Source organism: Brassica napus, chromosome A2, assembly GCF_020379485.1.
Source record: "Brassica napus cultivar Da-Ae chromosome A2, Da-Ae, whole genome shotgun sequence".
NCBI lineage: Eukaryota > Viridiplantae > Streptophyta > Magnoliopsida > Brassicales > Brassicaceae > Brassica > Brassica napus.
Genome location: NC_063435.1, coordinates 9619192 through 9636786, shown reverse-complemented (window position 1 = coordinate 9636786; position 17595 = coordinate 9619192). Strand labels below are relative to the sequence as shown.

General features: G+C 32.5%; 2 protein-coding genes and 1 long non-coding RNA gene across 3 annotated transcripts; 2 read left to right on the top strand and 1 right to left on the bottom strand.

The window, feature by feature from the left end:
* Positions 1–7052: 7052 nt before the first annotated feature.
* On the bottom strand, positions 7053–9053 carry LOC111216047. The gene is made up of 3 exons (XR_002664758.2): positions 7921–9053; positions 7707–7847; positions 7053–7434 (listed from the first exon to the last, which is right to left on the bottom strand). It is a non-coding gene; the product is annotated as an uncharacterized LOC111216047 (long non-coding RNA).
* A 3356-nt stretch (positions 9054–12409) lies between these two features.
* Positions 12410–14130, top strand: LOC125584153. Its single transcript, XM_048752134.1, has 3 exons — positions 12410–12522; positions 12684–13682; positions 13749–14130. The coding sequence occupies exons 1-3, from the start codon at positions 12518–12520 to the stop codon at positions 14128–14130; spliced, it is 1386 nt and encodes a 461-aa protein (XP_048608091.1). The 5' UTR covers positions 12410–12517.
* A 63-nt stretch (positions 14131–14193) lies between these two features.
* Positions 14194–15556, top strand: LOC125584152. Its single transcript, XM_048752130.1, has 3 exons — positions 14194–14460; positions 14561–15118; positions 15190–15556. Exons 1-3 carry the CDS (start codon positions 14194–14196, stop codon positions 15193–15195), a joined length of 831 nt encoding a protein of 276 aa, XP_048608087.1. The 3' UTR covers positions 15196–15556.
* Positions 15557–17595: the final 2039 nt, after the last annotated feature.

Below are 17595 nucleotides of genomic sequence, written 5' to 3'. Positions count from 1 at the left end.
ACGTAATTATTCCAATTAGAGCAATCGGCTGACAGTGACAACTTTCATTTTGGGGATTTTTCTTTTATCTTTAAAATCCTCGAAAACAGGCTTTCATGATTTCTTTTCTTGTTTTCATAATTAATAAACTTAGGTTTGACTGGTAAAAACATTTCCTAAACTCATCTAGCCTAAGCCTACTTTATAAAATTATCTTTTCTATCTTTCGTATATCACATTATATTGACATTTACTGAGATAAATTATTATTATTTCATTTTCTTCTATAGTAAATTTTATTGTATTTAAAAAAAAACTGTTTAAAACAAAATAGAAATCAGAAGAAAAAGAAAGTTAAAAATATTATATTATTTTATTTATTAGTTTCAAAAATTATAAACTGTATTATAATCTATAGAGTTTATAAGAGATCTCTTACTAATAAACATATATGGCCGGATGGCCCTATAGTCTTACTATTATTATGAGCTTAATGTTTGACATACTTATTTTTGTGTCAGACATGTGCAGTTTCAATGTTGAATAAGTTCAAGTTTTCATATTAAAATGTTTTTCAGCGTATATAACAATATATTATATTATATAGCGTAAAATCTCAAATCTTAGACTCCGAATGGTAACTGCGTTTAAGCAATGCGGGACAAGCGGTTTAACTGTAGTACGGTTTTAATAGTTATAAAAACGTATAGATATATGGTATATATAAAGATTTTTGTTACTGTTAACTGCGATGCGGGACGAAGCGGTTCGTAACATTCAAAGCCTTAATGTTAGATGGGTTATAGACACCCACATCTTAGTTTACTAGATGTAGATGGATATGAATGAACTGGGAGCACGAAACCACGTTCGACGTGAATTATCTTTGTATTCAGAAGTAGAAACATTATAATGGACGATGGGCAATAGAGAATATGCTTTAACATTTAGCATGTCAGAGCTTTAGGACAGATTGTAAAGAGCTGATTGATATGAATATGATCAAGGAGCTTCATACATGGTCGAGCTTTATAACATAATTAGAAAGGATTGAGATTCCATGTTTCTTGGACTTCAAGATCACATGTGTTCTACGAGCGCAAAATCAGATTTTAAACTTTCTAGTTAAGACTGTTAATTTTTTTTATTTTATTTGTTGCTATGTTCTGCTTGGTTAACCAGATGCACTTCAAGTTTGGGAAATAGAATAACCATTATAAAAAAAATGTTAAATCTCTCTTTTGTCCAGTGTTGTGGTATAATGCTTGTGAATAAATCATAACCATTATTGGTTTCATGTTCAGTGTTTTGGATTTTGTACCGAATCATACGTAATTCTTAAACAAATGAGTTTTATTTTCATGCACGGTTTTAATTTCGTGTCTTTTGACCGCTTGCTTTCGCTAAAGAATAATTTTGCAGCTCAAGTCTAGTTGTAAACCGTACTGCTAAAATATTCATAGCAATTATTTACTACTATATGTCGATAAGAAAAAATATTTCAATAATAGACATATTGTTAATTAGATCTTATTTACTACTGCTTGGAATAGATTAATTAGATAATCAAATTGTTACATTATGTCAGCTTAGGCAACTTTTTTTAGGCAACTTGAGACCCTTTATTCAAATGAAAATGATTCTTACAATCTTTGTTAGTCAAATAATCTATGAGATCTTCGTGGTAGATAGAGGCCTTTTTAAGTTAACAATTATTTTGTACAATTATGTTTGTTTTTAGGCTGTTTTTTTTTAAGTTCTCCAATATGGATTTGGAGAAACTGCATTGGCCAGACGATGCATCGGTCTGAGGGGGAGCTTCTATAGCTTTGCGTGGCTCATATGAAGTCGTATCCAACGAAGACTGGAGAAAATCTAAAACATGTTTACCAGTTAATATATTAACTTATTTCGATTTCCATCGGATTTTTTTAGTATATGTAAGCCCATATATTTATGATTGTGAATGACTTATGTTTTATTCTATGGTTTTGCTGATAAAACATATGTAAGTTTTAGGTATCGCTAAACGGATTGATAATTTAGATGTTGAGGTGTATGAAGTGTTCATTTATAGTAACAAGATATTCAATCTCCAGAATCGGTATTTCACAATCAAAATACAATGTAAAAAAAAATCTTAGCATTTTGTGAAGGACTTGCAAGCACTCTTTTTGAAGACCACTATACGCTTTAGTTTGTAAGAAAAAAAGATCATTCTACTGTCATACAAATATAATAATGGACCTATAATAATTTGAGCCTACCAATTATTTTTTGCATATTCCAAAGCTCCTTCGTATGATACCAATGAAGTGATAACGATTTCCTTCGGTGCATTTATACTACTACTATTCCATAGCTTGCGATGAAGTCAAAGATCAAAGCACACGCAACAGTGTGCAAATTGATAACATGAGTCATGAGCATATTGGAATATTAATTATGTTATAACTGCTAACAGTGGTAACTTAAGATGATTTAAGTTAAATTATACTTTTTCTATTATGTTAACGTCAACCAGAAACAATGGCAATATCAGATTTGAAAACTGCAACAGTAAAAACGATTATAGTTGAATAAAGAGGATTTATATATATTTGATGGATCAACTAAACTTTACTTTGTTTCGATTTTTACATTATAAGACAACAACTTTCAAAGTTTCTCTATCAACTTAATATTTCTATCATAACTACAAATATTAGGGTGCAGCTCACAAAAAATGTGTAGCTAAGATCGTTTAAATCAATTTAAAATTGCACTATAATCGTTTATGTTTTTTTGATAATTTTTTAGTATAAATGAAATTTTGAATAATGTTTTTGTTGGTGTCAAATTAGATTTTAACTGTTTTTTTATTCTTAAGATCGGTATGCAAAACTTTAGTTGGTGTCAACATAATTTTTTCATTAAATGTTTATTCCATTAAATGTTTTTGTCGGTGTCAACATAATTTTTTTCTTTTTAACATGGTCACCAATTGAAACCTTAAAATTTAGTTGTTCCTTTTAAAAAAAAAACTATTTGTTGGTGTATTTATTAGCTAGGTAAATGATTATTTGCGCAAACTTTTTGTTTATTCCTAACACAAATCCTTTGGTGATCTTTTTTTTTCTTGATCAACTTCCTTTCGTGATCATGGACAAGTGTAAAGTAAACGTATTAACAGGAGTACTACACAATAGAAGATTTTTAAATAAAATAAATAAAGAAAGAGTAGATGGACGGTCCGGTTAGCGCAGAGATCGAGGTCATTATTAGTTGGCCTTGGGACTTGCAATTTCCAAAGACCTAAGAAAACCTTATTATAATGAAACCTCCAGCTAGGGGTGGGCATTTTACCCGAAATCCGAAGTGGCACCCGAACCCGATCCGAAAAACCCGAACTGAAATCCGAACCGAAGTAGCAAAATATCCGAACGGGTATTGAATTAGGAGAGATTGGATATCCGAACCCGAACGGGTAATATCCGAACCCGAATGGATATCCGAAAATAACCGAACATATGATAATTAACCTTATATTTATAGTTTACATCTTTCATTTTATATAAAATATTTATATTGATACTACACATACTTTAAATTCATATGATATACATACAATTACGTAGAAGATGATTTGCTATTCGCTTAAAATGCATGTCAAACTTCTTATTTCAGCAATTAACAAAAAGTTACATCCAAAATTTAAAAACAATAACCAAATTAATGTCTTTTTAGTTTGAAAATGTTATGTCCAAATATATTAACCATGCAATATATTAAAAATAAAAAATAGTTAAGTGAAAAGTTATATATTTAAATACAAGAAATTTGAGAAATGAAAATTTTCATTTTTTTTCTTCAAAATCTAAATATCCGAACCCGATCCGAAATAACCGAAACCGAACTTAAAATACCCGAACCCGACCCGAAGTACAGAAATACCCGAACGGGTTCTATACCTCTATACCGAAATACCCGAAAATCCGAAATACCCGACCCGAACCCGAACGGGTACCCGAACGCCCACCCCTACCTCCAGCCCACACCTTCACTTTATAACTCTTTTTCTTTTTGTTTGTCCGATAGTTTAACCCTATGCGGCAGTATTAATATTAATAGTCAATCTCTTTCGTTTGTTTATTGCTACTATGTACCTACTCTTTTTCTAATTACAATAATGTAAGAGGCCATGTAAGACTTGAAATTATTTGATATATTTAATTTTACCAACTAAAACTCCACCCATCATCACCACATGTGATAATACTCTTTCTATTTTAAAATTTGGTTGATATTTTCAACTTAACTAAACACATATTATTTTGAACTTTAAACATATTTTCCATATATATTGATGTTTTACACTTTTTACACATGTTAAAATGTTAAATAAATTTTCTATTTATTATTTTTGATAGCTGTACAGCTACACCGTTATATTTTAAATAAATGAATTAAAAGTATTTTTAAACATCAATTTTAAGTACAAAAACACTATCTAAAACATCAATCATTTATATACGTATGAGATATTACCAATTAAATTGACAATATACTAAATATTTAATCAAAAACATACTAAATTTAATTTCTCTAAAACCAACTGTTACTTATAAATCCAATAATATGTATTTTTATTCGGCGAAGTTCAAATTCAGTCACTATTGATTTTTTTTTTTTGGGCAAGTCACTATTGAAATTTATACCAAATTTATTAGAAAAGTTTTCAATAATTATAGAAGTAATTTAATTCTAAAACACTATCAAGTAGATTTAAATCATGTTTACGGTTTAATTCTGGTATGGTATGGTGATCGAAAAACTGAAGGGAATTCTTCTGTAATTCAAAATAGTTTAAAATAAAAACTTGTAGATGCAAAAACAATGTTCTAACTATATTATTTGGATTATGTTAAAAATGTAATATCTTACATATTTGCTTTTGGATTCAAAAATGAGTAGAAAATGATGATTGGGTAAGTTGAGCATCAGAGTGGGTCCTCACACCAACCTAAGGCAGCCGCTCCAGACGAGATGAAGGCGAAGCGAGGTGCTGTTGCGGGCTGAGCACCCGCTCTGGACGAGTCACCATCCTCGACAACTTTCGAGAGCCAGAGAGACGAAGTGGAGCGAGGTGCATCAGACACGCACAAATATTTGGAGTATCGAGCAAATGCTGGAGCGACCATCCAGCTGTGAAGCAGAGCGACCGACCGTAGCGACTTCACTAACCCGCGTGGCATTTTCTACTTGGTCGAAATTTTATGTTTTGTTGGGTTTTTTTAGACTTGTTGACTGGACCCCGCTAGATTTTTAGAAATCCTATAAATACATCTTAGACCTAAAATGTGGACTTATTTTGTTTTCTTCCAAAAATATTCTATTACTTTGGTGAAACCTTGAGCATCTATTAATCTAACTAGAGCTTTTTTCGGGCTACGCCCGAGTTGTTTATAATTTTTAATTTAATTTAAGTTTTTAGCATTTATATTTGAATATATATATATATATATATAATAGTATCGATTATAAAAATAAAAATCGTCAAATTAATATAAAAAAAATTAACTGTTTCTGTCAACAAATACAACTGTTAAATTTACAACTAATTTAAACATTGTAATAATTGAATTTCCATTTTTCTACTAAAATAAGTTTTTACTTACGCTATTGAAAGTTATATTCTCTTTTGCATTTTTATTCTTTTATATAATATAATTTGAGTATCTATATCGATTAGTTTTTATCTCTATTTTTTACTGAATCAATTAATTTTTATCTGCCTTAAGAAAGTGGTGGAATTAGGAATAATTGAAATCACAGTGATTAAAAATACAATGGTCATGAGAATGAGTTGTAAGAATCATGTCCTTATTTTCTTTTCCATGCGAGGAAGAAATATAGAACAAAATATCCTAGATAATATTAATATTTTGCAACATTTATTTTGTATGTTTCTTCTCTAATAGGTCCATTTCGCTGTTTTTTTTTGTGTGGAAGCCTATGGTATTTGGAGAAAATTCAAAAATATTAGTTTATTTTAAAAACTCGACATTTACTGACTTTAATCAAGTAGATTATTAATGTGTCAGGCAGAAAAACCTTTTTTTTGTTTTATTTATTTTTTGAAACTTACCTTTTCTTTAGTTCAGGTTGTATAAAAACAACAGTCGTAAAAAGAAGAGTATGTATTCCTAGATCATCCGTTTTCACGTATGGTAGAGACCTCAAAAAATTAGTCTGCCCGAAACACACTATGAGGACGATTCAGTTTCTGAAAAAAATGAATGGCAAATCCATTAGCTGTGATGTCAAATTAGATTCAATAAATGACAAAAATAAAGATAAATATAATATATTTTTGTCATCAGATATATATATATATATATATATATATATATATATATATATATATATAACCTATCAGATCCAAATAAAATGAATGAGGAAAAAGGACCATATTCCACCAAATTCTTAAAAATAACATCAAATTCAGATGTGAATATCTCACAAGAGATGATTGGAAACCTAAGAGAAGAAGAACCATCAAAGCATTGCCAGAAACATTTAACAAATAAAAACAATGGAAAAAGAGAAAGATGCCAAGCTAAACTAAAAATAAATATACAATAAACATAAAACTAAAATAATTTTGTAAAAAACCCGTAAAATTTGTTGTTTGTTGAAGTTTTGTGTGTGAGGATGGATTTTAAAAGTATTGATGCTTTTTGTCAATTCATCTCAAATTTCAATATCATACAATAAAGTGAAATGGGAAGAGCTTATCCTCATATGCTTGCGTGTTTGCGTTGTATTATCACAAAGTTCAATTTTCTTACTTAATAGCCTTGATGACTAATGTTGCTTAACTATAGCTCATGCATCTAACGAATTCAATGGCTTTCTATGTGAATCAGTACCGCTTGCATTTGGAAAGAAAAAAAATAGAATACGTTGTTGTATGACGTTATCAGCCCGAAGTCAATGTGCAAGACCTTATACTCTGCTTCTGATGTTCTGAATATAAGGAGATTGGATACTTTAAAAAAAATTTGTATATAGCACACATGAGAATCATGGTATGAAAATCAGAAAATATACTTGCTTGAAATCACTTTGTTTAAGAAGTCTGATCTTAAATTTTACTTTTTGAACAATCTCGGATCTAAAACGCATAGTATATCAAATGAAATCTCTGAATGTTTTTCTTCCTACTCCACCAGAAAAGAAAACAAAAACAGAGGTCGGTCCCGAAATCACAACCCCTCCAGCCATGATAAATAATTCAGGTGAAAATCATTTTATAGTTCCTTCCCTTATGACACCTTACATGTCCAAGCACAACCTTTTTATAATGTTGTGTTCTCCTCCTTTACCCAAGCACCCACTTTTCGTTGTTCTTCATCTTCTTCCTTAGTCTTCTACCTTTCTTTTTCTTCTTACCATCTTGGACAACCACTTCCACTACAACAGATGAATTTTTTTTTTTTTAAACATTTACTCTGTAAAGATAAATCTGAACTCTGTAAAGATGAATCTGAGACAAACAAATACTTGTGTCAAATCAAACCTACATTGCATTTCAAATTGAACTTCTGCAGATTATTCATAGGAATAATGCTAAAGAGAAGACCAAATAGATAAACACTTAATCAAAGTCGTAAAATTTCCAAAAATAAATGATCAAAGATAGAAATAAAATATCAACTCCCGAGCAAAGAAGATGTATTCTTTACCTTACAAAAGTCCTGAAGAACAATAGTTTAGATGACACTTGAGTTTAAGCTCTTGGTTCCCATCAGCCGTGGCCAATGCTCCAGCTTCCTCGCTAATAACAGCCAATGTTTCTTCCCGCTTCCCTTCTCCATCCAAAAGCTCTAAATCAAGATTTTAAACAATCAGTTTCAAGTAACCATGCATTACAAAACAGGGGAGGTCGTGAAAACTTACCGTTCTCCCACCATCCATGATAAGAGTAGACTCACAGAGACAGAGGAATAGCTGATTTAGGGAAAACTTATCTCTCTCTCTCTCTCTCTCTCTCTGCTGGACCATAAGTCCACAAAACACACAGCTTTAGTCCACAAAACACACAGCTTTCTACGAATAAATCAATCACAAAGCTTTGAATGAAAGATTTATAAAAGAAACAAAGACATGTGGGTGTACCAAACAGTGAATACAAAAAGCTTTTATTACTTACAAATATATTTGGTTGAGAGTGATTCTTGAGAAACTTAAGTTCCTTCTCAAGCTTCTGAATATGAGTTTAAATAAGCCAAAGTAGGGAAGTCATGAAGGAATCAGAAAGAACCAACTAAGATCACGTGATAAAAGAGATAGCGGATCACAATATTAACAAAGAAACATGTCTGTTATTAGCAAACCTGAGTTTTTTCCTTGGAGGCGATGAATCAGAACCTAGGACGAACAACTAAAATCAAGTTAATTCAACAATAACAATCATTAGAGTGAACGCCAAAAGGTCCAAAACAAAAGTAAAATTATGTGAGTAACCAACAAATTAAGATGATAGGTTTTACTACATATTTAGAAAGAATCAGCTTTGGGAGTTTCTTGATTACCAAAAACTCATAAGAGGAATCAAACATGACGGATAAATGGAAAATAAAAATTGAATTGCAGAGAATGATAACAGTTTTGAAAAGCCAAAAGAGAGTTAACTGTTAACCTGTTTATCCCCAAGAAGCTCTTGGTATCGAGATTAATAGCAATTGAACATGCAAGGGATATTTAAAAAACCTAATAATCCCAGTACATGATGAGTTTCCTCTTGAGAAAACGGCAAATATGCAGATTGTCAAATGTCAAGTAGAACGACAAAATCGAGGTTAGCCATGATGGAAAAGGGGAATAGAAAAGTAAGAACATAGTACTTGGTTTGGGTAGTGAGGGTTCGTGTGTATGTCCCTAAATTTATAGCAAGTGGTTGATAGAAACATGAAACGTCTGGATTTGGAGGATGAAGAATCATCAGGAGGTGGATCGAAACAATAAAGGACTGAGTAAAGAACATCATTGATCGATAAAGTAAAAGCAGCTGTAACGGCGATTACAGAGAAAGGATCGGTGACGAAGTGGGAGAAACAGCGTTCGACGATGTTCTGAAAATAGGTTTATGCATAATGTTTAATCTGGACCACAACAAAATTTTAAAGCCCATACGAAAGATTCAGTTTCAGTCTATTTTAACTGAGTGAAGCTGACATGGCAAATTAAAATGTTATGATTGGTCGATTTAATTAAACGACGTGGCATGTCTCTCCATTGACTATATTATGCTTTTAGTATTGTGATCTTTCTTTCTTGTGTTAATCTGAATCTATCTCATTTTTTTTGACATGATTAGTTTTGAATCTATCATGTGTTTAAGGTTAAACATGAAAATTAGTGAGTAGATTACTTTTAAATCCGTGGGTTAGGTAGATATAGGGTGATTAGTGAAGAGTAAATGTGTTTATTGTTAGATCTACATGTTTCTACCATATTAAGTGTTTTTAATTCTTAATTTGACTTGATTACTCTCATCTTGATATTGTTCTAGCTTGAATAACCAAAGAGATTTGATGTTATGATTGCTAGATGGTTAGTAGATTCAAATATAATGCATGCTTGAATGATTTAAACCAACAGAATTGATGTTTAGTTTATGATTGCATATAGATTTCTATCTTGGAAAATAATTGATTTTTATTAGTGTTCTAGACATATAAGAACGTATGAATGCTTAAAGTTAATACTTTGACTTTGAAATTAATTGACTTGAATCAATTGTCTTAAGCCTATGAGTTCTACCTTATCATTTGATTGAAAACTTTAACTATTGTTCTTGGTTGTTTGGTTCTTAAATTGAAATCGTTTAACTACTTTGATTCCATTTAGATTAAACATTCACTTGCATTCTTTTCGTTTTATGATCACTTAAGATTAGATTGATATTATTATACTACTTTGACATAGAATTATCAAAGTCATTGTCGAACTGTTATTTGGATAATTATTCATTAATTTCAATAATTTCGAAGTGAATACGGCATAGTAAGAGACAAATGTGACATGAACATGAAAGCATTACTTTTAAGGATAGTATAGTAATTGACATGTGTCTCCATGCCTAAAGGCAAAGTAAGATAGTCTTGACCATCTCAAGACCGCAATCATTTTACGTTTTTTTTTCTCCTTCATCTTTCAAGAAACACATGATCGCTTTACTATGGCTTCGTGGCCACAAAAGTACCGGCTTGACCAATATTGTTCAATACATGAAAAGAGTAAAAGAAAGCGTTTAAATAAGTATGAGAAGGCCATAAAGTGTTTGAATGATGATGCGGAATAAAAATACATATCAGATTTATAATACAGATCAAGTAATAATACAAATTAAAGAAATTACGCAAAACAAATAGAAACCAATAATTATGTATAGAGATGAACATTCAGGTATTTATTCGGATATTCTTTAGCTTCGGTTTCGAATTTTTCAGAAACTAAAATTCTAAATCTATTTAAGTATTTAATGGGTTTCAGTTCGGTTCAATGTTACTTTTTCAGATCGGATTTGGTTCGATTCTTGAAATCATAATTTTGTAAAAGAAATACACATCTAATTGATCAAACTAATTTACTAAATCACCATATTGGACTGAATGCTAAAAATAAAATAAAACTGATATAAAATAGTTTTTTATGTATTACAATAATTTATCTATTTTAGTCATAAGATCGATCTCTTTGGCTAATATTTTTTTTTCATATCATTCTACTCAATCATAAATTAATGTTATTTTATTTATCTTAATCATTATCAATAATAAAAACAAAAGAAACTATAATATATGTATATATATATATATAAAAACATGTCATTGTTTTCGTTTATTTTAGTCAATTTAATAATTAGAATATATAAGAAAGAGAACATTTCAAAATGCTTATATAAATATATCACTTATGTTTGATAAAGTTATGAAAATGGAAACATAAACAAATTATTTTACTATGATCTAAGAAAATGTATATTTCTTAGTATTGAACCAAACAACACTAAGTAATTAATTTATTTTAATATTTGATATTTATTTTATACTTGCAAATGATTTAAATAGATTACTTGATATCGAATTGGCCAGAACAAGTACTCAACTTTAAGGATCATGTACTGGTTAAATAGCGATTAGGAAGCAAGTAACGAGTAATTGTGGCCACTCATAAAATGCAATACATAAATTTTAATTAACTAGTGAAATTGATACCAAATATTTAATAAAACAAGTAATATATAACAAGTAATGGGACAAATAAAGAATAACAAGTAACGAGTCAAGTAACAAACCAAATAATTAAAAATAAAAATAAACTTGATACTTGACTTGTACTTGTGAGTAATAAAATCCGCTTACTTGTTACTTGACTTGATTGTATCAAGTACTTGTTTTCTCAAACCAAGTCGAGTCAAGTACCGAGTACAAGCCGGATATCAAGTATTTATGCCCACTTCTACCTTGACTTCGTCTTCTGATGGTCCGTTAGTTTGTCTGAAGATGACCTATTTATCTCTCCATTGTATTTCTTCCTTTTTCAGGTGGTCCCCAAACCTCTAGGAGTTCCAGAGCCAAGGTTCCACCCCCTGCTCCGGTGCCTATCAGGCGTGTCAGGTGGTTCTTTGATTCCCGTAAGAAGTTCCGGGAATCAAAGCCGTTTGGTCACTTATCTTCTGGTGTTTTCGGCTCCAAAAACTGCTAATACAGTGAAATCATTTCAGGAGTTGAGAGAGTCACTTGAGATCCCTATAGAGACAATATTACTTCTTCCGGCTGTGTCTAACAGATCATGACTGACGTCTTTAGGATGTTTTTTTTTGAAACATTTCACGGTGTACGAAACATTTCTTAAGGAATGTTCTCTATTCCTTCTCTTTTGTTCAAGTATTGCCATATGCGGAAATGACTTTCTATCAGTTGATTGTTGGTGGAATCTGAATTATAGTGGATCTCTTCTATCAGTCATGTTCGATATCAATTATACGATCTTAACCCAACCATTTTGATCAAAATCTTGTACATTTGACATATTTTTCATTTTAACTATAAACACATAGTCTAAACTTTACTAAACCTGATACTATATATGGGGAAAAACGGCTTTTTCATACATGAACAACTCATATAAGTTCTATTTCTACCCAGACTTGTGAGGTAGTTCAACACATACATAAACTATCAAATTTCGATTCAACATTACCTGAACTTTCTCTTTTTAAAAAAAATCAACTTTGACCCTAATTCTGTGAGTCAACTGTTAAGTGTTGACGTTTTCGATACGGGACGTTTTGAGTTTTTTTTTTCTAAAAAAGATTGACAGTCACAAAACGACGTCCTTTTGAGTAAAATTTCATTTAACTCTTCTTCTTCCTTTTTACTTCGTGAAACAGAGAGCAGTTGGGAAAATTAGGGTTTCAAATTTATTTAGAAGATTTAACCTTAAGAACTTTGAACGGGTAGAAATCTCAGTTGTTACTAAGAAGAAAATGAGGTAAGTGATTCCACTGCTCTTCTTCTTCTTTTATGGGCTTTTAGATTCTGTGATTTTTTCATATGTTTGTCTTTGTCTCGTGTGTTTATCATTTTAATTGTTCTTCTTTATTCCTTGTTTTGCTAGAGTTGTAAATGTTCTTTTTTTTTTCCTTGTTTCAGCTCTACTGGTGTAATATTCAATTGTCACTACAAGGGGAAGTGGAAAAATTCAAGTCCCGACCTTGCTTACGACGGAGGTAATGTACAGATTATTGATTGTGATCCACGTGAGATCTTTACCCACTTGGTGAATGTATTGGGCGTGTCACTATATAACCAGAGGATATGGTATAAGATGCCATATGAGAGTCTTGAAGAGCTAAAGATCATATTTAATGGTGACCAAAATTTTCAGAGGATGTGTGAAGCAGCTGTACGGACGAAAATGGTTGATGTATTTCTCGAGGAAGATGATGTTAATGATGATGTTTCTCATGCTAATGAGACTGTGGGAGATGCTTTTCATGCGACAGTTGGTGGTAACAGAGATGAGATGTGTGAGGAGGAAGCTCGTATTGAGGAAAATATAGCAGGATTTGTTGATGAGGAAGAACAATGCAATGATGAGGATACACCACCCAACTCGGATTGTGATGAAGAGGATGGAGCAAATGGTCGGAAACATTATGATAAATACATAAAATTCAGTGGAGAGATCAGGCTGGAGCAGACGTTTGATACCATCACTGAGTTCAAAGAAGCCATTGTCGATTATGTGCTTAAAACAGGACGGAATGTGAAGTTCACTAGATGGGGATCCGAAAAATCCGAAGTAAGGTGTACAATTGGTGAAGGTTGTCCTTTTAGGATATATTGTTCGTATGAGAAACCAATAAAATTGTTCATGGTTAAGTTCTGCAATGATGAGCATTCTTGTGACAAGGACGGGTTTAGCAAAGTGGTGAAGGACAGTGTAATTGCAAAACTGTTCTTGAATGACTTTAGAAGAAATCCTGATTTGATGCCACAAGCAATGCAACAAACTCTTGAGGACCGATATGACTTGGTTGTGACACATAACCAGTGTAGAAAAGCAAAGGGGAAAGCTTTAAAGATGATTCAAGATGAAGATGATGAGCAATTTTCAAGGTTCAGAGACTACAAAACAGAGCTTTTGAGGTAAATAGAACAGTTTTGTGCGCTTTTATAAAATAAAATTGAATAACTTTCTTTTACATGTTTTAGAACTAATCCAGAGTCGACTATTGAGCTTGGGACAGTGCCTGGAGTTGAAGGAGTTGATTTATTCGATCATTTCTATGTCTGTTTTAAAGCACTCCGTGACACATGGCGTGCCTACTGCCGTCCTATTATTGGGATCGATGGTTGTTTTTTAAAGAACAATGTCAAAGGTCAACTCTTGGCAGCTGTTGGAAGAGATGCAAACAATCAGCTCTATCCAGTTGCTTGGGCAGTTGTACAAGTGGAAAACACAGACAATTGGGTATGGTTCATTGCAAAACTCAAAACTGACCTTGGTATTGGTGATGGAGAAGGATTCACGCTAATATCGGATAGGCAAAAAGGTTTGCTTATTGCTGTGGATCAAGAGCTTCCTAAGATATAACATCGTATGTGTGCTCGCCACATATATGGCAACCTTACAAGAGTGCATCCGGGCAGGGCAATAATGAAGAAGATCTTTTGGAAAATTGCAAAGGCATACACGGTTGCTGAGTATGATGAAGGAATTGAAGAAATGAGGCAGTATGACCTTGGTGTTTATGAAACATTAATGGAAAAAAATCCTCAGGCTTGCAGCCGTGCTTACTTCACGGGTACAGCATGTTGTGAAGATGTTCACAACAATTTCTCGGAGATATATAACAACACAATCAACACAGCAAGAGAGATGCCTTTAGTGGAGATGCTTGAGACAATAAGGCGTCTAGCTATGGTACGCATTGATTTACGGAAGGAGAAAATGAAGAAACACAAGGGGAAATACAGTAAGAAAGTGGCAAAAACCATTGCTGAAGAGTCAAAACACAAAAAAGAATTGTCGAGCAGTTGCTGGAGCTAATGGGCAGTTTGATGTGCGTGAGAATAATGTTGGCCATAGTGTTCATATGACAAGAAGGACATGTACATGTCGGAAGTGGGATATGACCGGCATTCCATGTCGCCATGCTCTACGAGTGATCATGCATATGAAGTGGAAATCTGATGATTATGTTTCAGATTGGTACCTGACCTCTAAATGGCGTGCCACATATGAGAACTCTATCTCTCCTGTTACTGGCATGCGATTTTGGAGAAAAACTGATGAAACTCGGATACAACCACCAACGAGGCCAGAATCTAAAGGTCGTAAGAAGAAGCAAAAGAGGATTAAAGGAAAAAATGAGTCTCCAAAAAAGAAACGAAAGGTTCAATGCGGTGAAGAATCTCCCAAGAAACTTAAAGCTAGCAGGGAAAGAAGGACAATGACGTGTGGACATTGTGGGATAACAGGTCATAATGCTTTTAAATGTCCAAATAGTGGTGCCTCAGTTTATAGAAAGCCAAAAAAAAACACGTTGTCACAAGGAGAAGGGCCAAACCAAGAATCACAGGTACCCCTTTGACTCGTTTTGTTATATATCATTGCATAGTGATTGTTGTTTATAGTTTTCTCTACTGTCAGGTATAAGCTTTGATGGAGTTAAGCTTTGATGGAGTTAAAAGCTTTGGTGGTGGATCTGTTTTTTTTTTTTTTTGCTTTAAGTTTTTAGGATCTGTTGGTGCAGATTTTGTTGGTTCGGTTCTTAGGATGTGCTGTGATACTTTTGTTGTTTCTTTTGGATTCGTACTTGATGATGGTTAAAATATTTTTTTTCTAAACTATGTTTCATCTTGTTAAGACATGATCAATTTACTCCCAATTGATCTCTGTTTAGCGAAGTGTAAAAGAAAGAAGCAGAGTAAATAAAATTTCACCGCAAGCTACGTCGTATTGAGAAACGTCAACACTTAACAGTTGACTCACAGAATTAGGGTCAAAGTTGATTTTTTTTAAAAAGAGAAAGTTCAGGTAATGTTGAATCGAAATTTTATAGTTTATGTATGTTGAACTACCTCACAAGTCTGGGTAGAAATAGAACTTATACGAGTTGTTCATGTATGAAAAAGCCGTTTTCCCCTATATATGGCTCTGATTAGTATTTATTAGAGTAAAAATGTGGAAAATAAAAATAGGAAATGAAGGAAATAAAAAATGAAACTGAGAGTAAAATTTTTCTTTTGTTTAAGGTAAAGTATAATTGTACTATACATTTACTATTTTTGACCGGTGGAAAATGGAGTAACTAAGCTGGAAAATAATAATTACTCTACTTTTTAAAATTTTAAATATACTATATAATCATAAAAATCATACAATAAATGATATCACATTAAAAAAATATATGTTTTTTTAAATATCTGCACCGATGCCCAACTAATTTCCCAGTAGAGACAAAAACAATGATTAATCCGGCTCGTGTTAACTAATGAAGTCAAAACAGTTGATCCAAGAACTGTTGTTTTTGGATTTAATTTATTCTGCCACTTCCAAGCAACCTTGATAAATTTAAGCACTTACTGAAAATTTTATAAATCCAAATGCTACAGATATACAGCACTCTGCAAGTTAAGCTGAGAGAAAAAATATATCGATAAGATACATAGCGTACCTGAGCCGTTTTGGAGATGATGCTTCCATTGAAAAAGCTGAAGATCTGCATTATAAACTCTTTTTGCCTTGCCGGAGTAGTTCAGAGGAGCCTAAAAAGCAAGGGAGCTGCAGATGAGACTCTCGTTTCAGCTGGCCCGTCTCTTGGCATGTACCCAAGGCACATTTACACATGACCCATAATTATTTTGTAAATTTTTGTTAAGGTTTATGGTCCTTTTCAAAAAAAAAAAAATTAGGACCCTTTTTTCACAGATTACATGTATTTTCTTATAAATTGCACATAGCCTAGTAAATGATTGAGATGGGCATGTGTTTCAGATATGATGAAATGGGCGAAAACTAACAATGACGCACAGCTTCATACTTGGTCACAAGCTCCTCCGCAACAACATCAGTGGCACCCCCGCCCAACACAAGCATTAACACCTGCACCGCCTCAAACTTTCCAAGCCGCTTCTTCACGATCACATCAGTGGAACACTGCCTATATCCATCATCATCAGGCATACCTACTTATGCACCTCTAGCTGCAGCGGCATATCCAACACACACTTCTCAACTGGGATTAGAGCGATACATCCTAGATGTGGCGGGGGTTATAGTTTTAGTAAATTAAGAGTGTTTTACACTCTAGGACACTTTATGAGTTTTATTTACAACATAAGACACTTTCTACTACTAAGGTAGTTTCTTTGTGGTAAAAGACACCATTACCCCCAACCAAATCAATCTTTTTGTTTTCTTTCTTTTCTTTTTGTCACATAAGTTTAGTACATTGAAAATTCAAAATGCTTCATTTTATAATTTTATTGTATCAATGTAAACCGTACAAACAAGAAGTTACTTTTATCTCTCAACTTATATATAATCGTAATAATAAAACAAATGGTGCGGTGATGAACGAAAGCGATATAGCTCCGACGGCGGCGTAAAATTCGTAAGAGTTGCAGATGTAACTAGACAAGCTTGAGTCCTCATCAGTCTCATCATCACAGTCTGAAACTGCATCCCCATAGTTATCACTGTTCAATTCAAGTGCTGATTATGCTTTTATTTAACTGTCAAAAAAATTTGTTCATGACTGCATATTGTGTTGTATGTGTACTGCATATTTGTGTACACGAGCATATTGGGTAACCATGTAGACGTGTACATAATGTTGGTGTACATGTGTACAAATACATTGCTTGAAAATTGCCATTGTACGGGTTAGAACGAAGATGCATGACTTACATGACTGAAAGGGTTCATGTGTTTGTGAATGTGGCTTTGTTTAGATTTTGATATCATAGGCGTTGGTTATGTTGTCTTCATAAGTTTTTTTTTTAAGTTTTATTGAATTGTTCAGTATTCAAATTCTTTCATTTCTTTGCATGT

Excerpts from the sequence above, each read along its gene's own strand:
- LOC125584152 (XM_048752130.1), top strand. The coding sequence starts at position 14,194 with ATGAAGAAGATCTTTTGGAAAATTGCAAAGGCATACACGGTTGCTGAG. Across the intron at positions 14,461-14,560 it reads CAATAAGGCGTCTAGCTATG|AATTGTCGAGCAGTTGCTGG; the intron begins GTACGCATTGAT and ends AACACAAAAAAG.
- LOC125584153 (XM_048752134.1), top strand. Across the intron at positions 13,683-13,748 it reads TACAAAACAGAGCTTTTGAG|AACTAATCCAGAGTCGACTA; the intron begins GTAAATAGAACA and ends TACATGTTTTAG.